The sequence below is a fragment of the Mytilus galloprovincialis genome, chromosome 7 (genome assembly GCF_965363235.1).
Source record: "Mytilus galloprovincialis chromosome 7, xbMytGall1.hap1.1, whole genome shotgun sequence".
Lineage (NCBI taxonomy): Eukaryota > Metazoa > Mollusca > Bivalvia > Mytilida > Mytilidae > Mytilus > Mytilus galloprovincialis.
The window spans coordinates 61,651,601-61,677,222 of record NC_134844.1 but is presented as its reverse complement, the minus strand read 5'-3'; the positions used below and the strand labels follow the sequence as shown (position 1 = coordinate 61,677,222).

The 25,622-nt window shown below is 33.5% G+C and overlaps 1 protein-coding gene across 2 annotated transcripts; it reads right to left on the bottom strand.

Moving 5' to 3' along the window:
• On the bottom strand, positions 1 to 23,426 carry LOC143083423 (uncharacterized). Of its 2 annotated transcripts, XM_076259668.1 has the most exons (6): positions 22,777 to 23,417; positions 12,105 to 12,260; positions 11,488 to 11,527; positions 6,523 to 6,658; positions 1,963 to 2,169; positions 1 to 138 (listed from the first exon to the last, which is right to left on the bottom strand). In XM_076259668.1, exons 1-4 carry the CDS (start codon positions 23,259 to 23,261, stop codon positions 6,575 to 6,577), a joined length of 765 nt encoding a protein of 254 aa, XP_076115783.1. In that variant the 5' UTR covers positions 23,262 to 23,417; the 3' UTR covers positions 1 to 138; positions 1,963 to 2,169; positions 6,523 to 6,574. The 2 variants fall into 2 exon arrangements, with proteins under 2 accessions (XP_076115783.1, XP_076115784.1); XM_076259669.1 differs by lacking the exons at positions 1 to 138; positions 1,963 to 2,169; positions 6,523 to 6,658 and having other exon boundaries at positions 11,343 to 11,527; positions 22,777 to 23,426.
• Between the last annotated feature and the right edge of the window lie 2,196 nt (positions 23,427 to 25,622).

The window sequence follows — 25,622 nt, the reverse complement described above, 5'->3', positions numbered from 1 at the left end:
TATCAGCTGGCTCCTCTCCCTTGCCTTTAATATATCATAAGGTCCAATGAAATGCAGAGTAGCTTTGTCTTCTGGACCTAATTTATCTTTGATATGATTACAATACCTGGGTGATGTAGACAGGCATGTTATCAGTATCTGAAAAGAAAAATCAGTTATACTTAATTAGTATACCACTAGAAAGTTACTTGTTACCTGCCCAAGAGATGGTATAAAAGACACTTTAAAGTTCTGATATTTGTGAATATAGCACACTGGAAAAAAAGTAGAAGTACCCAGTGATCTTGCTCCACAAAAATGATACCCCTCCCCCTTGCAAAGTCCATGATTTGCTAAGGGGAAACCCTAAAAATAATTTTAATAAAAAAATTAAAGAACCTCACATACCCCACACCCCCACATTGTCACTTAACAAACAAAATCTCACCAGATTCCTAAGTTCAAAGACTCATAACTCTACAAAAGTCAACTGATAAAAATTTTCTTGTGGATATGCACAATTAACATATAATGTCCTCATAAACTACAAAGTTTCAACTGTTGCAGTAGTATAATTGGGCCAAAAAAGTTCTAAGGGGCATAACTCCTACAATAAAAATTGAATCGTAATTTCCTGCCGATATGCACATCTACATAGTAAGTCCTTATTATCTACAAAGTTTCATGAAATTCTGTTGTGTGGTTTCAGAGAAGTTGGGATGACAAACTGTTGCAGTAGTATATTTTGGCCAAAATTCTAAGTTAAAGGGGCATAACTCCTACAAAAAAAAATTCGTAATTTCCTGTCGATATGCACATCTACATAGTAAGTCCTTATTATCTACAAAGTTTCATGAAATTCTGTTGTGTGGTTTCAGAGAAGTTGGGATGACAAACTGTTGCAGTAGTATATTTTGGCCAAAATTTTAAGTTAAAGGGGCATAACTTCTACAAAAAAAAAAATCGTAATTTCCTGTCGATATGCACATCTACATAGTAAGTCCTTATTATCTACAAAGTTTCATGAAATTCTGTTGTGTGGTTTCAGAGAAGTTGGGATGACAAACTGTTGCAGTAGTATATTTTGGCCAAAATTCTAAGTTAAAGGGGCATAACTCCTACAAAAAAAAATTCGTAATTTCCTGTCGATATGCACATCTACATAGTAAGTCCTTATTATCTACAAAGTTTCATGAAATTCTGTTGTGTGGTTTCAGAGAAGTTGGGATGACAAACTGTTGCAGTAGTATATTTTGGCCAAAATTTTAAGTTAAAGGGGCATAACTTCTACAAAAAAAAAAATCGTAATTTCCTGTCGATATGCACATCTACATAGTAAGTCCTTATTATCTACAAAGTTTCATGAAATTCTGTTGTGTGGTTTCAGAGAAGTTGGGATGACAAACTGTTGCAGTAGTATATTTTGGCCAAAATTCTAAGTAAAAGGGGCATAGCTGCTACAAAAAAAAAAAATCGTAATTTCCTGTCGATATGCACATGTACATAGTAAGTCCTTATTATCTACAAAGTTTCATGAAATTCTGTTGTGTGGTTTCAGAGAAGTTGGGATGACAAACTGTTGCAGTAGTATATTTTGGCCAAAATTCTAAGTTAAAGGGGCATAACTCCTACAAAAAAAAATCGTAATTTGCTGTCGATATGCACATCTACATAGTAAGTCCTTATTTGTTGTGTGGGGTATAATAAACTGCTGACACAGAGAAATGTCTTGCTGTCAGCAGAAAATTCTGAAAAAGACAATTTGAGGGACAGCAGCATTGACAATTAATACGAAGTCGCTAGACCATGACATCGGGGCAGGGCATCCAAATAACTAAACTGATTTGTACTGATAGTAATGCAATTTTATAGAAAATATCATTTATCTATCAAAAGGGATCATTAATTTTACTGGACTGAAAGTATTGATCATTTAAGAGTTGATCGAAACATTTTAATCAATAAGCTATATATTAACATTACCTTTGTCTCATGGAGCAAAAGGCCAAGACATTGTTTTATGAAGCAAGAATTGCCTAGTCCAATGATCAGCTGTCCAACATGTTGGCTAAATCCTCTTATCTTTGATGGATCCATAGTTTGAAGTGTCTCCTTATCAATAGCCTCTGGTTTTTGTCTAGTATCATGAATCTTTTGATCAACTAATGAATCATTGGTTGAAACTTTAACCTAAGAACAAGGAAAACCATATAGGACCCACTAATTCATAATTAATAACTACTGTACATTCAGAAATTATTGCAAGGTTTCTTTATACAAATAATTTGACTGGTTTAATATCGCAATAATAACTAGAGGCTCTTAAGAGCCGGTGTTGCTCACCTTGGTCTATGTGTTGCAGTGCATATTAAACATAGGACACTCTACATTTTTTAAGACAAGAATAGAATTCATGACAAAACTCTCTGTTTTTGTGTCAGTGACTTGTTTGTAGAACTTACTTTACTAAACATTCTTGCTTACAGTTATCTCTATCTATAATGAGCTTGGCCCAGTAGTTTCAGAGCAGAAAATTTTTGTAGAAGATTAACTCCTGAAGTGGTCAATTGACAATTTTGATCATGGTGACTTATTTGTAGAGCTTACTTTGCTGTTTACAGTTTATCTCTTTCTATTATAATATTCAAGGTTATAACCAATAAACTGCTTCGCTGAGCGCAGCTGGATACGCCCCCAGAGGTCCAACCCTGAACAGTTGGGGCAAAAATGGACACAATATTCAAGCTTGATACAGGTCTGAATTTGGATTGTAATTAAATATTTGACATATTATAGGTTTCTGAATAAATGTAGCCAAAGAACTTGGAATTGGTTATATGAATAAAACCCCAAAACTCGGAAACGGTAATTCTGAAATTTATAAAAAATGAAAGGGAGCTCACGTCAATAGATATAAACAATTCACCAAAGTTTCATGCATATTGGTTAAAGTTTTTTTGAGTTAATGTCCGACATGTTGACGAAGGACTGACGGACAGACGGTCAACGGTATACCATAATACGACCCGTAAACGGGCATATAAAAACTGCAAAATTTCCTTAAAATTAACAATTCAGGGGCAGCAACCCAACAACAGGTTGTCTGATGCATTTGAAAATTTCAGGGCAGAAAGATTTGTACCTGATGAACAATTTTACTCCTTCTCAGATTTGCTCTAAATGCTTTAGTTTCAGATATATAAGCCAAAAACTGCATTTTACCACCAGGTTCTATTTTTAGCCATGGCAGCCATCTTGGTCAATGGGTGTAGTCATCAGATACATTTTTTAAAGAAGATACCCTAAGCATAATTTAGGCCAAGTTTGGTTTAATTTGGCACAGTAGTTTCAGAGGAGATTTTTGTAAAAGACTACAATAAAATGCTCCGCTGGGCGCAGCTTGATACGACCGCAGAGGTCGAACCCTGAACAGTTGGGGCAAGTATGGACACAACATTCAAGCTTGATACAGCACTGAATTTGGATTGTGATTAAATATTTGACATAGCATAGGTTTCTGACACAGAATGTGCTCTAAGAACTAAAAAATTTTTTAATTTACCTATTCAAACCATATCATTATCATTTGCTTTTATATATAAATCAGAAATAACCAATTTAAAATGGAAAATTTTAAAGTAAAAAAAAGTAAAAAAAAATCCCCCCCCCCTTATTTTGTGAACCCCCTTATGATTCATCACCCCCAAACTCAATCCCAGCCTTCCCTTTGTGGTATGGTACCTTGCAGTACAATTTCATAGAGATCTATACACCTGAACACAAGTTATTGTCTGGAAACTAGAAAAATGCTTGTTTTTTTGGCCCCTTTTTGGCCCCATATTCCTAAACATTTAAAGCAATTACCCCCAAACTCAAACCCAGCTTTCCCTTTGTGATATGGAACCTTGTAGTACAATTTCATAAAGATCCATACACTTACACACAAGTTATTGTCCTGACTCTAGAAAAATTCTTGTTTTTTTACCCTTTTTGGCCCCTAATTTCTAAAATTTTGAAGCAATTACCCCCAAAATCAATCCCAGCCTTCCCTTTGTGGTATGGTACCTTGCAGTATTATTTCAGAGAGATCCATAACTTGAACACAAGTTATTGTCTGGAAACTAGGAAAATGCTTATTTTTGGCCCCCTTTTCTTAAACATTTGGGCAATTACCCCCAAACTCAATTCCAGCTTTCCCTTTGTGATATGGAACCTTGTAGTACAATTTCAGAAAGATCCATAGACTTACACACAAGTTATTGTCATGAAACTAGAAAAATGCTTGTTTTTTGCCCCTTTTTTGGCCCCTAATTCCTAAAATTTTGAGGCAATTACCCCCAAAATCAATCCAAACATTCCCTTTGTGATATGGAACCTTCCAGTACAATTTCAGAGAGATACATACACTTGCACAAGTTATTGTCTGGAAACTAGAAAAATGCTTATTTTTGGCCCATTTTTGGCCCCTTATTCCTAAACGTTTTGGGAAATTACCCCCAAACTCAATTCCAGCTTTCCCTTTGTAATATGGACCCTTGCAGTACAATTTCAGAAAGATCCATACACTTACACACAAGTTATTGTCATGAAACTAGAAAAATGCTTGTTTTTTGCCCCTTTTTTAGCCCCTAATTCCTAAAATTTTAAGGCAATTACCCCCAAAATCAATCCAAACATTCCCTTTGTGATATGGAACCTTTTGGTACAATTTCAAGAGAGATCCATACACTAACACACAAGTTATGTCAGGGAGTTACAAAAATGCTTATTTTTGGCCCCTAATTCCTTAACTGTTGGTACCATAATCCCCAAAATCAATCCCAACCTTCCTTTTGTGGTATTGAACCTTATGGTAAAATTTCATAGAGATCCATTCACTTAAACTAAAGTTAGAGTGCGAAAACCAATCGGTCTTCGGACGACGACGACGTCATACCAATATATATATATATATATACGACCACAAATTTTTTTTGCGGTCGTATAAAAATTTACGAAAAATTGTGAAAAAATGACTTTAAAGGGCAATAACTCTTTTTGGGGTGAATTGACAATTTTTGTCATGTTTGACTTATTTGTAGAGCTTACTTTCATGACTTTGCTGAACAATTTTTCTGTTTACAGTTTATCTCTATCTATCAGTCAGGGGCGTTACTTAAACAAGTTATTTTTTTTAATTACCTAATATATAAGTAATTTTTTATTTTAAAAATAATAAAATTACTTAATAGAGTTATTTTAATTTTCAATAGAAACATAGACTAAATGTAGTTTTCATGATTTTTAAAACACCATTTTATATGATAAAATAAAGAATTTATCAGATTTGAGAGGAGTATAGAGATAAAGGGTTACTTTGAAAATAATGACAAAAATATTATTTGAATAAGTTATTTTTAACATTTTTGAAAAAAAATAGCAATTACACTTACCTATTAAAGGCACATAATTGAATTAGGTTACAAATTATAAATAACTTCAGGTCTTAATTAATTCACAAGTATCAATCTATTTATATCAGTCTACCTTCAAGATTTTAGAGGAAAATGATAATTTAATAGTCCCAAGAGACCAATCTTTGACCCAGAAGCGTCGTTATGAAAGATAAGTGCATTGGAAAGTTAATTAGTGTTTCTGAAGAATTAGTTTTTATATATCAAGGGAAAAATAACCAGATAACTGTGAAAATTATTTAAAGCTAGTAAAATCTGTATTCTTAAACACCTATAAAAATAATATTTAGAAAAATAACTTATATAAGTTATATTTAAATTAGCCTCGTTTTCAACATTACTTGTATAGGTAATTTTAATTGTTACTTGTTTAAGTAATGGCCCTGACTGATCTATTATAATATTCAAGATAATAACCAAAAACTGCAAAATTTCCTTAAAATTACAAATTCAGAGGCAGCAACCCAACAACGGATTGTCTGATGCATCTGAAAATTTCAGGGCAGATAGATCTTGGCCTGATGAACATATTCACCCCCATGTCAGATTTGCTCTAAATGCTTTAGTTTCAGAGATATAAGCCAAAAACTGCATTTTACACCCATGTTCTATTTTTAGCCATGGTGGCCATCTTGGTTGATGGGCGGGGTCATCGGATAGTTTTTTTATAACTAGATACCCTAAGGATGATTTAGGCAAAGTTTGCTTTAATTTGGACCAGTAGTTTCAGAGGAGATGATTTTTGTAAAAGTTAAGGGACGACGACGACGATGGACGCCAAGTGATGAGAAAAGCTCACTTGGCCCTTTGGGCCAGTTGAGTAAAAATTGCATTCTGATATCTGATACATAGTTTATATTTTCATGGTACATGTTCATGGATTTTAGTTTTTTGAAAAAAATCAGTGGAGAAATTTTAAGCCATCTGATATAAACCTTCGATATAAATTCTTTAAATATTTGGCAAGAATAGTACACAGGAGAGCACTTACAAGACTAGACTTAAGAAATCTGCATACATTGGAAATGAAAATTAATTGTTGACACACAAGCCTGAAATTTTTTTACTTTATTTATATATGAAGAAGTACCTCTGCAACTGTCATTATCTGTATCTGTGTTACATCCGTTACATCAAGCATTTCATTTGATGAAATTATGAAAGTTAAGTCTGGAACTGCCACAACACGTACATCCTTGATCATGGTTTCCTCGACCAATCCTATACTACAAAAAGAACCATTTTCAAAATTAACCTTTCATCATTTTCATATACAGGGTACCAGGATTTGATAATTTAGGTCGAGTCAATCGATTGCGATCTTGTTTTAATCAGTTATTTAAGGTGGTTACAATATTTCATGGATTTTAAATATGTCAAGGGCTAAATATTTTTGTGAGGTTTTTTGTTCATGCTTTTCTTGTCACTGATTTTGATCTTCCTTAATGTTTATAGGACAAGGTACAATTTGGGGTAAAATTTTCCTTAACATAAACTGTAATCCAATGAAATATTTGGCTTCTATTCTTGTATGAAATATTTGCCTTTCATTGGTTACACAACCATAAATAGAGGCTCTAAAGAGCCTGTGTCCCTCACCATGGTCTATGTGCATATTAAACAAAGGACACAGATGGATTCATGACAAAATTGTGTTTTGGTGATGGTGATGTGTTTGTAGATCTTACTTTACTGAACATTCTTGCTGCTTACAATTATCTCTATCTATAATGAACTTGGCCCAGTAGTTACAGTGGAAAATATTTTGTAAAAAATTACAAAAATTTACAAAATTTATGAAAATTGTAAAAAAATGACTATAAAGGGCAATAACTCCTTTAGGGGTCAATTGACAATTTTGGTCATGTTGACTTATTTGTAGATCTTACTTTGCAGTACATTATTACTGTTTACAGTTTATCTCTATCTATAATAATATTCACGATAATAACCAAAAGCTGCAAAATTTTCTTAAAATTACCAATTCAGGGGCAGCAACCCAACAACGTGTTGCCTGATTGGTCTGAAAATTTCAGGGCAGATAGATCCTGACCTAATGAACAATTTTATCCTGCAAGATTTGCTCTAAATGCTTTGGTTTCAGAGATATGAGCCAAAAACTGCATTTTACCCTATGTACTATTTTTTAGCCATGTCAGCCATCTTGGTTCGCGGGCGGGGTCATCAAACACATTTTTGAAACGAGTTACCCTTATGATGATTGTGGACAAGTTTGGTTAAATTTGTCTAAGTAGTTTCAGAGGAGAAGATTTTTGTAAAAGATTACAAAAATTTACGAAAAATGGTTAAAAATTGACTATAAAGGGCAATAACTCCTTAAGGGGTCAACTGACCATTTTGGTAAAGTTGACTTATTTGTAGATCTGTCTTTGTTGAACATTATTGCTGTTTACAGTTTATCTCTATCTATAATAATATTCATGATAGAAGTTTCCATGTCAAAATTAGACCTTCTTATTCAGTGACTCATACTATAGTAAGTCATTTTTGTGTTTGAAACAATTGACAAAGGTATCAACTAACTGGATCTGGATGGTAAGTATTACTTTTGATTTCACAGCACTCACTTCATACTAACAACATTTCACTTGAGCAATCTGCTAAAACATTTTACCAGTTGATCAGTTAGTTGGAGAAGAAATCTAACTGCAATTTGGTAAACTGTTTTGGCCATTGCTATTGTGATACCCCAAAGGTCACTGGATAAGCACAGTAATAAGTTTTTTACATCTTGTGTTGAAAACCTGAGGACTGACAGATGTATGAGCAAAACTCATGATTATGCAAAATTAAATCAATTTGTACAAAAGAAATTTACTAAGTCAGAACAAGTAAAATTTTCAATTCCACCAGTCACAATAAATGGTCTATTTAATGAGATGATCAAACTTGACATTAATAAATCCACCGGATCTGATAACATAGGACCAAAAATTTTAAAATTGAGTGCTCCTTTCATAACGTCATCTTTAACTTACATTTTTAACAGAATAATAGATACAAGTACATTACCCAGTGTTCTAAAGAATGCAAGAGTAACCCCTGTTTTTAAAGCTGGTGAAAAATTCATGGCAACAAATTATAGACCAATTTCTGTACTTCCCGTTTTATCAAAACTTTTAGAAAAGCATGTTTCAAAACATTTGTATGACTACCTAAAAAGATTAGATCTTTTACACCCAGCACAGTCTGGGTTTCGACAAGAACACTCTTGCCAAACTGCCCTTATCAATATCATAGATAAATGGATACAGGATATGAATGATGGTAATATCAACTTAGCAGTCCTGTTGGATTTTAAGAAAGCTTTTGATGTAGTAGATCATGATATTCTCTGTAAAAAACTTGAAATTTATGGATTTGATAATACTGCTGTTTCTTTTTTTAAATCATATTTGAATGAAAGAACTCAACAAGTACAAATTGGTAATGCTCATTCTGAAAAACTTTATATCAAGTATGGTGTCCCCCAAGGCTCCATATTAGGCCCCCTTCTGTTTATATTATACATAAACGACCTTCCTATTTATATGCAAAATTGTTGCACTGATTTATATGCCGATGATTCAACTTTACATCTTTCTGGTAATTGTTATCAAACTCTACAGTCAAAGGTACAAGAAGATTTACATGGTGTAGAGGAATGGTGCAATGATAACAATATGTTCATCAATAAAAATAAAACAAAATATATGATTATTGGAACGAAGCAAAGAGCAATGCCACATTACAATGAGAGTTGTTTAACTATTAACAATCAAGTGATACAATCTTCCACATGTGAAAGTCTTTTAGGCATTAAAATTGACCCTTCCCTCACATGGACAAACCAAATTGATGTGATCTGCTCAAAAATATCATCTAGACTATATCTACTATTAAAGATTAAAAAATTTCTAAATCTAGACTGCAGAAAATTATTCTATAATGGTTATATCTTGCCACTAATTGATTATTGTTGTATAGTGTGGAGTAGTTGTAGCAGTGAGGGTTTAAAAAGGATATTAAAATTACAAAAGAGGGCTGCTAGATTAATACTAGAAACAGACCCATTCGCTCCTTCTGCACCCTTATTCAAACATTTAAACTGGATGACAGTTGAACAGAGAATAAAATATCATAAGTTAGTGATGACATTTAAGTGCATTAAAAATGATGCCCCATCATATCTTACTAACAAGTTTCATTATGTTTCAGACAGAAATCCATACCCCTTGAGAAATGCTGTTCAAGGAAACCTCATACTCCCTAAACCAAAAACAGAATTGTTCAAAAAATCTTTTATGTATTCTGGACCATTCTTGTGGAATAATTTGCCAATACCGTTAAGAAATATTACAAATGTTAATTCTTTCAAATACAAAATAACAGATCATTTATTGAAATCAACCTAGCTATATCAATAATATTAAAAACTGATCATGTCATCATGTTTATTTTTTTCATCACATTTTATCAAGTTGTATTAAACATTATTATCATACTTGACTTTTTATACTAATGTATGCAATGTATATGTTTGCATTTTGTTTGATTTCTCATGATGAGGGCCTCAGGGAAGATTAGTTATATAGCTAACTGTGTAACCCTCTTAAAATAAAGTATTGTTGTTGTTGTTGTTGTTGTTGTCCACTTAAAAAACACACCAAAATGTGTCTATATGAAGTGAAAACATCCATTGTTTATGAATGCTTATCGTGTCAATATTTTTAAATCACTTAAACCTGTCGAGCATTATTAAATATTGATTCGTATTCACATATATGTTGTTTACAAATCCAATCAATATTAATAAAGGAACAGTAGTTTTGTTTTGTTGTTGTTAAAATGGGACAGTAACTATATAATCATGATAATAGCCCAGATACCATTTATGTAGGAAGCAGGCCATGCGATACCCTCCTATATTATTAAGATATTTAACGTTTGGCATCACTGGGGTATATTTGTGCAAAAAAAGTTCACTTATAATTAATAAACGATAAATTTAACTGTACAAAACTAATCAATTACAATTTTTATGTTCATTCTAAGTATGCATGACATATTTGCCACTAAGCAACCAAGAGTTAAATTATGCGTTGCAAATTAACAAACCGCGTTGCACAAACTTATGCTAATCAAAGCATTGTCAATGTTGTGATCCAGCCATATTCATAGCTAGTCTGATATTCTTCTAACCATACTTTTTTTTTCTCTTTTCATTTCCAATCTTACTATAAAATTTCTGTGTAATTGTCCAAATGTAGGGAATTTCACAATATTGATGCAAATATTGATATATTTACATATTGATATGTCAATTTTAGACTCTGTCAGATTTTTTTTTAATAAATGGTGGTACAACAGGTCATGAGATATTAACTGTGGTGAATTAAGACTGGGGTTGTTTCCAATTAATACTTACACCTTTGAGTGTAATTATTTGAAAATCATGACATTTGATAATCATACTGACTCTTACTTGCCAATTGAAAGAATTGGAGTTATACCATTTCAAAAAAGTGTGGGAATCAACTTAGATCTATTAATACACATGTTGACCCAAATTTCGTTGAATAACAACTTACACAAGCATAAGATACTTATATAAAACAAAATTCTTATCAACTGATTCAATTGATGTAAAAATACTTTTTCAAAATAATTCATAAATAGTAAATCATTATAAATTTTGATTTACAAAGGAACTATATGCAAGTGTATATCTAAAATAAAAGGGTTGTTCGTCCAATCTTTTCTAAATTCAAGGGCAAATAAAATGTCAAAAGTTGGCAGTTGATGATTAACATGATTAAAATGGTGTAGAAAGATTCCACAAATCATAAAAACACATTATAAGTTTCATGATATGTCTTCAACTTAGCATGGCTGAATCAATAAAACCACTGCAAGCAAAACGCATTTTTATTGTGCCATTCTTATTCTTATCTGGTGTCTATTTGAAAGCAGAAGTCATTGATATCATCTTTCACTGTGGATAGACAGGATAATGTTCCATGTCTTGGGCATTGGTCTTTACCAAACAGAATACCTTTATTTCCTCCAGATGTCGTTTGATCTGTTTTAGAATCCTGCAACCAAAACCAGACGTCTTTAATCATGTTTTCAAAAATTATTAAATTGCCATAAAAGTTATTGCCTTTACTGAGGACATATTATTGCTAAAAGTTTTGAGATGTTCTGGTGTTTTAAAGCGGACACGCTTTGCAAATAATAATAATTGAACACGTTTGGATCATTTAGGATTTTGAGGACATGTTTGGGCATTGTTGGGGAGATTGACACTTTTGGAAGTGTTACATATACATTGTATCATGTCTGTCTGAATTTCAAAATTTTAAAGAAATAACATTTTCATTCCACTAATTAAGCTTGCTCATGTTGTTTCATTTCTTGTTGTAGCAAGATGTTCGTAAGGAATCTTAGCTGCTATTCTCAATTTAAAAAAAACAATATCTTACTGGTTTTACATGTATGTACATGTATTGTAACACAATAGTCCAGCAATGTGAAAAAAACCCTGAAAAGTCAGTCCTCATTCTGCAGTATGTTAAGGTTAAGCACAAAGTGGTTAAAGAAACAGTCTTGTCAATAGTCATGATAGTAATGGTCAAAATTTATTTTCACCATATTTTTTAAAGAATTTACCTTCCCTTTAGGTTACACATTCTGCAAAACTTCTCCAGCATTGTTGTGAACCTCATTTCTTCCACTGTTCTAGAAGTCAACAACAAATCACGAAGTATTTCTTTTAGGTCATTTTGAAAGTCATGTCTTCCAGCTTCAATATGATGTATCATAACTCTGAAAAAAAAATCCTAATTATTTATATAAGAACTGGACACTGATTAGAGGTGCATAGAATCTGCTGTCGATTTGGAAACTTGTTCTATAATCTATTATTAAGTCAGACTTGGTGTCTATTTGAGTCGTACCTGTACATATATATATGCAAAATCAAATAAATGGGGAATATGTCTATGGGACACAGATGATGCCCCCGCTAGCATATCATATAAAGTTATAAAGGGCAGGGTTTCCCCGAGTCAATTATTTTTTTCGCCAACTTACATAAATATATTTTTCGTTTAAAATGTTCCTTCTTTCTAACCCCCCCCCCCCCCATTTACTTTTTAAAAGATACTATAAAAATAGCAATATAGACATCATAATTTTGACTTCAAAAGTTTATCGGATATACATTTCCCTTCCAGTTGAAGGATAAAGACTAAAGGCAGAGACTTTTCTTACTTTTCAACAGGTTTGGAACAACCCTCCAAATGTGGGATATCCCTTAAATAAGGGACTGTCCCTCAGACAAGGGATCATTTTGCTGTTGTAGAAAAGTAAAAAGAAAAATTTAGCTTTTTTTTAACTTAAACGGGGAAAAATTCATTATATTTGGAACAACTTTTCTTAAAGAGGGGTCCACTTATTTTTTAAAATAAAGAAGATACATGTACATGATGTATAAGTCCAGGAATATTACAAAATTCTTGGACATGTTTTGACCATATAATACCAGATAGTTGTATAGTTCTTTGGGAAAAGTTTCTTCAAATGATATGAATATGTGCCCTTTTGTACTAAAAAGTGGTTTTTACAACAAAACATTTTTTTTTTATCACTTGAAATTGATCCCTGATTTAAGGGATAGTCATTACATTGAAGGGTTACTTATTTGAGGAGTTGTTCCCAACCTGTTGAATATATTTCTTCATAACGACAGTTTTCTTTTCCGGACCATCGTAAATGAAAAAGTTGAGACGTAAAAATATGCTTGAAACACGTGCGTCGCCAAAACGAAAAATAAATAAAATGGATGAAATCAAATCATTATATATATTTCTTTCGCCAAATTCTTTCGCAAATGATGAATTTTAATCGCCACAATTTTTATTTTTTTGCAAAATGCGAAAATGGTGAACGCCAGCGGTAACCTTGAAAGGGACATAACTGAAGAACAGTAAAAGTGACGCTACTCAAATTTGTACTTGATCTGAGTTTTGTGGTTATATGTATTGTGTATAAGTTTTATAACATTTCGTTGAGGCAAACTGAAGGTAGAGAACGGAAACAAAAAATTCAGCAATTATTCCATTTGTAAAGGGGCATAACTTTAGAACAGTAAAAGTGACACCACCAAAATTCAAACTTGATCTGTATTTTGTGGTATTAAGCATTGTGTATAAGTTTCATAACATTTGGTTGAGGCTAACTTTAGTTAGGGAATGGAAATGAAAACTAGTATTTTTTCCATTTGTAAAGGGGCATAACTCTAGAACAGTAAAAGTGACACTACCGAAACTCAAACTTGATCTGTGTTTTGTGGTAATAAGCATTGTGAATAAGTTTCATAACATTTGGTTGAGGCAACCTAAACTAGATTTGATTTGATTTTTGGTGTTTTAACGCCACTTTTAAGCACCGCTTTTGGGCCAATTTTTATTGGTGGAGGGAGCCGGAGTGCCAGGAGAAAACCACCGACCTGTGATAGGAAAACTGACAATCCTAGTCAATTTAGATTGGAGTCCAGTGCACCCGCACAAGCGGGGTTCGAACTCACAACCTCAGTGTTGACTGGCTAGTGATTACAGTAGTAACTACTTAGACCACTCGGCCACTGAGGCCCCTCCTAAACTAGAGAGCGGGAATGAAAAATTCAGCAATTTTTCCATTTGTAAAGGGGCATAACTCTAGAACGGTTTAAGTGACGCCACTGAAATTTAAACTTGATCTGTGTTTTGTGGTAATAAGCCTTTTGTAGAAGTTTTATAACATTTGGTTGAGGCAAACTAAAGTTAGAGGACGGAAACCAACTTTGGGAAGTAAGCCAAAATATTTATCAAATGGAATTTATTTTAAGATGTTGCATTAGAATGGAGATATCTGTATTGTATTTCGTTGCTAGGTAAACTCAATTTGTGACAGTCAAATCTACGTTTCACGAAGGCCAAGCTTAAAATACAATACAGATATCTCCCAATTACAGATATTTGAATTTTAATGAGGGCCGGTAAATAATGAAAACTTATAAATGTAAATAAAATGCTCCGCTGGGTGCAGCTTGAAACGACCACAGAGGTCGAACCCTGAACAGTTGGGGCAAGTATGGACACAACATTCATTATAAGCTTGATACAGCACTGAATTTGGATTGTGATTAAATATTTGACACAGCATAGGTTTCTGACACAGAATGAATGTGGTCTAAGAACTTAAAAATATTTTTAATTTGCCTATTCAAACCATATCATTATTATTTGCTTTTATATATAAATCAGAAATAACCAATTTAAAATGGAAAATTTTAAAGAAAAAAAATGGAAAAAAAGGAAAAAAAAATCCCTCCCCCAAATTTTTTGAACCCCCTTATGATTCATCACCCCCAAACTCAATCTCAGCCTTCCCTTTGTGGTATGGTACCTTGCAGTACAATTTCAGAGAGATCCATATATACACTTGAACACAAGTTATTGTCTTGAAAGTAGAAAAATGCTTGTTTTTAGGCCCCTTTTTGGCCCAAAATTCCTAAACGTTCAGGGCAATTACCCCCAAACTCAAACCAAGCTTTCCCTTTGTGATATGGAACCTTGTAGTACAATTTCATAAAGATCCATACACTTACGCACAAGTAATTGTCCTAAAACTAGAAAAATGCTTGTTTTTTGCCCCTTTTTGGCCCCTAATTCCTAATATGTTTAGGCAATTACCCCATAATCAATCCCAGCCTTCCCTTTGTGGTATGGTACATTGCAGTACAATTTCAGAGAGATCCATACACTTGAACACAAGTTATTGTCTGGAAACTAGAAAAATTCTTATTTTTGGCCCCTTATTCCTAAACGTTGTGGGCAATTACCCCCAAACTCATTTTCAGCTCTCCCTTTGTGATATGGAACCTTGTAGTGTTGTGATATGGAACCTTGTAGTGTTGTGATATGGAACCTTGTAGTACAATTTCAGAAAGATACATACACTTACACACAAGTTATTGTCATGAAACTAGAAAAATGCTTGTTTTTGCCCCTTTTTTGGCCCCTAATTCCTAAAATTTTGAGGCAATTACCCCCATAATCAATCCCAGCATTCCCTTTGTGATATGGAACCTTGTGGTACAATGTCAGAGAGATCCATACACTAACACACAAGTTATGTCTGGAAGTTTTTTTTTGTCCCCTTTTTGACCCCTAATTCCTTAACTGTTGGTACCATTATCCCCAAAATCAATCCCAACCTTTCTGTTGTGGTATTGAACCTTATGGTAAAATTTCATAGAGATCTATTCACTTAAATTAAAGTTAGAGTGCGAAAACCAATGTGTCTTCTGACGACGACGACAACGACGACGACGCCAACTTCATACCAATATACGACCACAAAAATTTGTTTGCGGTCGTATAAAAATGGAAAAAAAATGGTAACATTTGTCATTTCCATGTGTAAGGGCAATAACTCCCATAAGAAGTTGTCTGACAGTTTTACAGCTGTGAGGTTTAATTATGCATACAAATTTTCCAAAATGCTAAAATTATCACTGATACCTTTATCTTACATTCATTTAGAGTATTTTCCTGAAGAAATAACTGTGAAGAACTTCTTAAAAGCAATCGTGCTTTGAAAACGTACACAGATTTAACATATCCGTCTCTGGTCCATGTTTTACCATTGTCAAGTCAACATCCAGTATTAGAAAAATGTGATTTTTAAAATATAAAGCAAAGTTGTTGAGAACATAATGTCTGTCACCATGCTGGTGACGATTTGTCTCGGTGCTGAAGTGTCTAGAATGCTGCAAACTTGACACATTCAGTCAGGGGTACTACTTGTACAAGTTATTATTATCCACCCCTAGTTGATCCGGCCCTATAATAAAATAATAATGAATAATTAACTTCGGCGGATTTGGTGACATATCTGAATCAGTATAAATGGAATTTGTAAAAAGTATCGATGAATAGTGACAGCAGGTAAGTGAAGGATGCCTAATATTACCTTTAGCATGTTTAGAGAAACATTCAGATGAATTACTTTAAATCGATACAAAAATGAGTAATCAGTGTGATTTGTACAATTTGTTAAGCAGCATCGATATCAGTATATGAATATGAAGTTATTTTCCATGATAACCATGATAACTCAGAATACAATTGGGAAAAGTTTATATTCAATTCCGACACATAGAAGAGATAAATAGATATTTACAATCCACTGGAACACATAATAATGTAATTACCATAATGATCATTAGTCTATACATTTGTAATTGGTTTGTTTATTCAACAATTGTCTGATGATCGTGAACCAAAGTAAGGCTGGTCGTAATCACTTAATTCAATTAAAATCATAGCTATTAAAATTTACTAAGAGCTAATTTCCTAATTCTTGTAGAGTAAAACTTTGGTGGCTTGCTTGCTTTGTTTGTATAACAATGTATAAACTTTTAACTCAAGCTTTGACATCTTCAAACAATATATATAGGCATAGTTAAACCTGTATATATTATATTTACATTTAATTGGACGTTATCCCAATAAAATTGTACAATATACAAACAAAGCAAGTAAGTAAGCTAACCTGAAAGTCTTGCTCTACATGCATTAGGAAATTAGCTCTAAATAAACAATTCACAGGGCCGTAACTAGGCCTTGGGAACAGACGAGGCAGGGGTTTAACGGGAGCCGCCGATTGAGGCCCCCTGGCCGAAAATTGTAACATTAATTTATGGTTCGAAATATATCTTGTTACCTCCGTTGTTTGTATCATATTTATCGTTTTGTTTCATATTTACCATATAAAGAACTGTAATAGTCTATCAGAGCCGGTTGACAGATATTTGCCTCGAATTTTGTACCATCAATTATATAAAATTTACAGTAGGTTATATGTCTGATAGTAGAAAATGCGGGACAAGTGTGTGTGGTCAACGTTTTATTAAAAATAACACACATTTTCAATAACACTTTAATAAAGCGCAAAGAGTGGAACCTAGTCACTGTCTGTGAATGCTAGTTTGACCTTTCTTGTGCCACTATTATCCCATCGTCTGACTACTTTCTTTGAATTGAATAATTAATTTTTTTTGCTAATTCTATAAACATGATAAATGCATGTGCGTATTGCTGTGTGTTTGTTTTTCTTACAATGTACATTGGCTAGAGGTATAGGGGAGGGTTGAGATATCAAAAAACATGTTTAATTTTTAGTTCATTTATATATTTCAGAGTTTTATAGTATGACGTCCATTATCACTGAACTACATGTAGTACACATTATTGTTTAGGGGCCAGCTGAAGCACGCCTCCGGATTCGGGATTTTCTCGCTGTACTGAAGACCCATTGGTGGCCTTCGGCTGTTTTCTGCTCTTCGGTCGGGTTGTTGTCTCTTTGACACATTCCACATTTCCATTCTCAATTTTATTACACCCGAATCAATAATGATACAAATTAAATACTCTCTAGTCACCTTTACCATGGTTAATTGTGTGACCGTCTTTATTTCACAAGCCCAAAGTATTCCCACAATACTCCATGGAAATTCAAAGTATCAAGCAATCAAATTGTCATTCTGCCAAGGTCTTGTCCTGTCCGTTTAACATTTGAATGGAATAATCACATACATTTTGTAACTTGCTCTCTATATATAGCTAAAAGAAAGCCTACTTCATGTACTTGCCGTTAAACCAAACAAATCCTCCATCCATCCAAAATAAATGTTTTGTTTTCGAATAGCAGCCAGGTTTGCAGCAAAACATTTGAAAATGCCTCAAATCTTCATTTTATTTGAAAGAGAACTACATACAAATTGTGGGGTGTTTAGGTATTCATGTGTGATCTGTGAATGCTTCTTTAATAATATTAACTGAGCAAGGTGAAGAATTCAAACTATTTTAATTTTGATTTACTTTGCGAACTGACAACATGACTGATAATGTTGGAAATATCCATTATCAATAATTCATTTTCACGGGAAATAAATAATTACAGAACCAAATGCCGGTTTACTGGCGATGGTAATCAGATACAGAGATATTGATACCTTACGTTGAAATAAAAGTACAGAAGCTGCACGTCAACATAAATTACTATTCGAAGTATGCATTACTTAATTCTTGATGTTAAAATGCAAGGATGTGTTCTACCCTCTGCATGCATGCCTAACTTTCTCCATTTTCTTTTTTTCCCTTATTATTTTTTTTTGCCAGCAATTGCCTCGTCTGCCTCATTGTAGTTACGGCCCTGATTCAAGGTCTTTATAGTTGGATCTTTTATTAGAAGTTCTAATAACGTTTGTCAGGACCTCAGCAGGAATATCAACTCTTCCTGCTGCTTTTCAAAGATAAGCATGAAATACATGTACAGCTTTTAAGACTTCTTCTTATATATATCTATAATAATATTCAAGATAATAACAAACTAGAGGCTCTAAAGAGCCTGTGTCGCTCACCTTCGTCTATGTGAATATTCAACAGAGGACACAGATGAATTCATGACAAAATTGAGTTTTGGTGATGGTGATGTTTTGTAGATCTTACTTTACTGAACAATCTTGCTGCGTACAATTATCCCTATTAATTAGGTTTGGCCCAGTAGTTTCAGTGGAAAATGTAAGTAAAAACTTACAAATTTTATGAAAATTGTTAAAATTTACCATAAAGGGCAATAACTCCTTAGGGGGTCAATTGACCATTTTGGTCATGTTGACTTATTTTTAGGTCTTACTTTGTTGAAAATTATTGCTGTTTACAGTTTATCTCTATCTATAATAATATTCAAGATAATAACAAAAAAGCCAAAATTTCCTTAAAATTACCAATTCAGGGGCAACCTACTAACCAGTTGTCCAATTCATCTGAAAATTTAAGAGCAGATAGTTCTTGACCTGATAAACAATATCAACCCCTATCAGAATTGCTCTAAATGCTTTGGTTTTTGAGTTATGAGCCAAAAACTGCATTTTACCCCTATGTTCTATTTTTAGCCATGGCGGCCATTTTGGTTGATTGGTCGGGTCACCGGACACAATTTTTAATCTAGATACCCCAATGATGATTGTGGCTAAGTTTCATTTAATTTGGCCCAGCAGTTTCAGAGGAGAAGATTTTTGTAAAAGATTACATAGATTTACGAAAAATGGTTAAAAATTGACTTTAAAGGGCAATAACTTCTAAAGGGATCAACTGACCATTTTGGTCCAGTTGACTTATTTGTAAATCTTACTTTGCTGAACATTTTTGCAGTTTACAGTTTATCTCTATCTATAATAATATTCAAGATAATAACCAAAAACAGCAAAATTTCCTTAAAATTATCAATTCAGTGGCAGCAACCCAACAACCAGTTGTCCAATTCATCTGAAAATTTCAGGGCAGGTAGATCTTAACCTGATAAACAAATTTACCCCATGTCAGATTTGCTCTAAATGCTTCGGTTTTTGATTTATCAGCCAAAAACTGCATTTTACCCCTATGTTCTATTTTTAGCCATGGCGGCCATTTTGGTTAATTGGTCGGGTCACCGGACACAAATTTTAAACTAGATACCCCAATGATGATTGTGGCCAAGTTTGATTTTATTTGGCCCAGTAGTTTCAGAGGAGAAGATTTTTGTAAAAGTTAACGACGGACGACGACGACGACGGACGACAGACGACGGACGCAGGACACCAAGTGATGGGAAAAACTCACTTGGCCCTTTGGGCCAGGTGAGCTAAAAACTGCAAAATTTTGTTAAAACTACCAATTTGGTGGCAGAAACCCAACAATGGGTTGCTCGATTCGTCTGATAATTTCATGGCTGATAGATCTTGACAAATTGAACAATTTAACCCCATGTCAGATTTGCTCTAAAAGCTTTAGTTTTTAAGATATAAGCTAAAAACTGCATTTGACCCCTATGTTCTATTTGTAGCCATGGTGGCCATGTTTGACGATGGATCAAAACTTCGGAGTTTCAGAGAAGAAGATTTTTGAAATAGTTTATGACAACAGACGACGAAGGACGCCAAGTGATGGCATAAGCTCACATGGGGCCCTTTGGGCTCCGGTGAGCTAAAAAGGGAGACAATGCCATTTAATATAAGGCAAAATAATAAAAACTAGAGGCTCTAAAGAGCCTGTGTCGCTCACCTTGGCCTATGTGAATATTACACAATGGACACAGATGGATTCATGACAAAATTGTGTTTTGGTGATGGTGATGTGTTTGTAGATCTTACTTTACTAAACATTCTTGCTGCTTACAATTATCTCGATCTATAACAGTACTTTCTGTGGAAAATGTTATTGAAAATCTTCAAATTTTTAGAAAATTGTTAAAAATTGACTATGAAGAGTAATAACTCCTTAGGTGGTCAATTGACTATTTTGGTCATAGTGACTTATTTTTAGTTCTTACTTTGCTGTACATTATTGCTGTTTACAGTTTATCTCTATCTATAATAATATTCAAGATAACAAAAAAAACAGCAAAATTTCCTCAAAATTACTAATTCAGTAGCAGCAACCTAACAACCGATTATCCGATTCATCTGAAAATTCCAGGGCAGATAAATCGTGACCTGATCAACAATTTTACTTCCTGTCAGATTTGTTCTAAATGCTTTGGTTTTTGAGTTATAAGCCAAAAACTGCATTTTACCCCTATGTTCTATTTTTAGCCATGGCGGCCATCTTGGTTGGTTGGCCGGGTCACCGGACACATTTTTTAAACTAGATACCCCAATGATGATTATGACCAAGTTTGGATTAATTTGTCCCAGTAGTTTCAGAGGAGAAGATTTTTGTAAAAGATAACTAAGACTTACGAAAAATGGTTAAAAATTGACTAAAAAGGGCAATAACTCCTAAAGGGGTCAACTGACCATTTCGGTCACGTTGACTTTTTTGTAAATCTTACTTAGCTGAACATTATTGTAGTTTACAGTTTATCTCTATCTATAATAATATTCAAGATAATAACCAAAAACAGCAAAATTTCCTTAAAATTACCCAATTCAGGGGCAGCAACCCAACAACGGGTTGTCCTATTCATCTGAAAATTTCAGGCCAAATAGATCTTGACCTGATAAACAATTTTACCACGTGTCAGATTTGCTCTAAATGCTTTGGTTTTTGAGTTATAAGCCAAAAACTGCATTTTACCCCTATGTTCTATTTTTAGCCATGGCGGCCATCTTGGTTAGTTGGCCGGGTCACCGGACACATTTTTTGAACTAGATACCCCAATGATGATAGTGGCCAAGTTTAGTTTAATTTGGCCCAGTAGTTTCAGAGGAGAAGATTTTTGTAAAAGTTAACGAAGACGACGGACGACGACGACGGACGACGGACACCGGACGCAAAGTGATGGGAAAAGCTCACTTGGCCCTTCGGGCCAGGTGTGCTAAAAATCTTAAAGACTCATTATCTTTAATAAATATGTACAATGATGTATGGAAAAGTTTGACACAAGCTTTCTGTTTTTTTGGTGTTTTTTTTTCGATTTTAAAGACTGAAAATAAAATATATTGACTCTGAAATTAAAATTTTGGGTTATATATTAAAACCACTATATACTCATGATACTGCACAGACTTTAAACCCATTGACAAGGATGATGGTGTCTAAGTAACTGCAATTCAGAATACCGAACATGTTGAATGAGGGCATTTTTTTAAAGAAAATACTTTTAACCATGCTATTGACATTCTTATCTTTATCTATAATCATATTTTTTACTTTTCTTTATTTTCTGTTTTTTTTATATTTTTGGTTTATTTTTCTATTTCAACAATTTCTTTATCATATTGGCTTGAATTTTTTTATTTTGTTCATCTAAAGTTCCTTTCTTAGTGGTCCATTTATAAACATGATAAAACATCATTTCCTTAAGTTCTACATGTTCTAGTTCGTTAATATATGATCATGATGATAAACCTGTCATCCATACATGTTTACTACGCATGGACGGACTTACCGGACAACAACACTTCTGTGAAAACAGAGGTGACCCATTTGTCTGATTGATTTTCAAATCTTTTCAGATATATGATTGCGGAAATAAGATAGTAAAAAATGTACGTAACATTGAGTTTTCAGTGAATAGATTCAAATCAAATTTGATGCAATTTTTATATAATAAAGAAGAAATATACACGATCAAAGCCTTAGATGGGCGGAGTTACCAGACTGCATCGTATCTTCATTTTTATTCCCTATAAATATTTTTTTATATTGGGGCGGATCGACTAAGGGCCCGATTGACATGAAGCTACAAGAACTTGAGAAGTACCTGACTGACATTGCAGTAGTGAATGAAAAGATGGTAATTTTAATTTTACCTGGAACTACTACCCACAGTTTTCATCAACTCTTCATCATCATGGTGTTCATCTGAATCAGCATCAACTTTGGGAAGAAAGTTTTTAACAAGATATTCTATAACTTTAAAATGATTTTCCTGTTCAAGTTCTTTGACACTTGTGTCAAATGTCAAGTTAGCATTCAAATAATCCATCATCTTGATTAAATCTGCATCGAGGGGTGGCAAAACTGTATTTATATTTGAAAACATGTCGAAAAATTCATCAATGCTCTTCGTGGATGGGTCGATCCAGTTCCAATTAATCTGAAGATTTTCTAGTTCGCTCATCGTCCAATCACTTGTTTCACGCGGAATGTAACTACTCAGTGCAGTTAATTTCTTCTTCTTATCGCTTGATGCGGAATAATAATCGCCATCTGATCTTTTTGTCCACAGTGGATCATCTTCTGAATTTGAGCTGTGCCGTTTGCGTTTGCGTTTAGGTTTCGAGGATGACGCCATGTTGTGCCGAGGATAATTGTTCTCAACTCATCAATATACGGCAGCCGGTACGGTCACAGAACCGTTCGAATGCAGCACCGGAATACGTCCCCAGAACCATTTAAAAGTCATGCGCAGCACTTGTTAGCTAAATACCGACAAACAATTGTGACCTGAATGACCACAAATAAACACAACATAATATATATTATATATATATATTGTAATCACAGTAGTCTTAGATTATAATTATCAGTTTCGTTTGTTTGTCTCAGTGATTAAGGAGGTTATATGAGACATATAACCTCCTTGGTCTGATTAAATGATAACGAGGTGTTTGTCGCTCCTTTTTTTAAATAAATTGTGACCTATATTATAGTTGTTATAGTCATATCCCATAATTATTGTAGCTGAATATTTCTCTTATGTAAAAAGTACCCAGTAATCAATAAAAAAATTATTTGATCTATAGTGAAAAATCTGTTCTCGGCAAATGATTAGTCGAAATTTGATTATGACGTCTAAATGTTTTGTTTTCATCTGAATTTTCCTATTGTGACGTCATGAAAAAAGGCGACCATGTCTGATGACGTCGTATATAAAGAACACAATTTTCTAAAAATATATAATATTAAGATAATAAGCAACCAGATGCTCCGCAGGGTACAGCTTTATACGACTGCAGAGGTCATACCCTGAACGGTTGGGGCAAGTATGGACACAAAATTTAAGCTTGATGCAGCTCTGAATTTGAATTGTGATTAAATAGTTGAAACAACACAGGTTTCTGACACAAAATGAATGTGGTCTAAGAACTTAAACTTAAAACTTTAAAATTCTAAATTGGACCCATTATCAAGAACCCTTTGGACCTTAATGTAGACCAATTTGAAAACAGGACCAAAATTTAAGAATCTAATTACATGGTTAGATTAAACATATCAAATAACCCAATAATTAATTTTTTGATGAAATCAAACAAAGTTTAATTTTGGACCCTTTTGGCCCCTAATTCCTAAAATGTTGGGACCTAAACTCCCAAAATCTATACCAACCTTCCTTACCGTATAAATGAAAAATAAAGAGGTTTTAAACTGGTGACAGTGTAAATCGGACATTATTTTGAAAATAAAGACGTAACAAGGGACCGATAATGTTCTGTCGGACGAACCTTAGGACAAAATCTTGTAATGTCGGATGTAACAAGGGACCGATAATGTTCTGTCAGACGAACCTTAGGACAAAATCTTGTAATGTCGGACGTAACAGCTTTTTAAATGGACAATCAGCAAATGTTGGACAAACAAACCACACATTTTAAACGTAACAAAGGACAGATAATGTTCTGTCGGACGAACATAAGGACTAAATATTGTAATGTTGGACATAACAGCTTTTAAAATGGACTCAAAGTTCAGATGTTGGACAAACAAAGAAACAAAAAGGTACTGTTTGACCATAGTGGACATATTATGCGAAAAAAATCTTTTTGTTTCAGAGATTATAATATAATCTTTTTGTTTCAGAGATTATAACATAAGTATTGATTTTTTGGTACAGACAACCCTTGCGTATATTTACATGATTTATGCAAGGCCATATTAAATTAAAAAAAAATCCTAGATTTCGAAGATTCTCATACCCCCTCCCCCCACTTTTATTTCCCACCTGTATACATTTTTTAATTGATTTTCAAAATTGTGTACCAGTAGCAAGAATTATCTTGTGATTCAGTTTGTCCTTTCCAGCTTTAATTTAATTCTTGAGATTTCCTTGTTTATGTTGTTTATCATGTTTAGGATTTTTTTCGCCAGATTATTTTTTAAGCCAAAGTGCTGGCCAGGATTTTTTTTTATTAGTCCAAATAATTAAAAAAAAAAACCCAACCCAAGCCCCCAAGAAAAAAATACTTTGGTTAGAGGCGTTAAAAAGAACCCAAAATTTTCGCCTGCTGTCTCAAAAAAATATACTTAACAGAAAAGAACACCAAGGCTAACCCCTTGAAGTTAAATGGTCAGTCCCTAATCAGAGAATAATAAAATAAAATACCCTGACCGCCCAAAATTTTCAGAAAAGACGGATAATATTCTAAGAATTTCTTATTATGGCCTAATCAATGGTAACAACATTTGTTAATGCTACATGACCATTAGAGGAATATGTTCCGCAACGATTACCAGAGAGAGAGGGGGGGGGATTAATCACAATTTTATAAATAAATTTAGACAGTTCAATACGCATGATAAAACGTAGGAAAATAAAACTGACCTCCCTAGTTAAACACAATATTAATCTTAAGGTGTATGTAATTAATGTTATCAATATTAAAATAAACATAACCAATTGTAGAATCAAAGCGCTGTAAGCGCTGAAGGCAGTTAA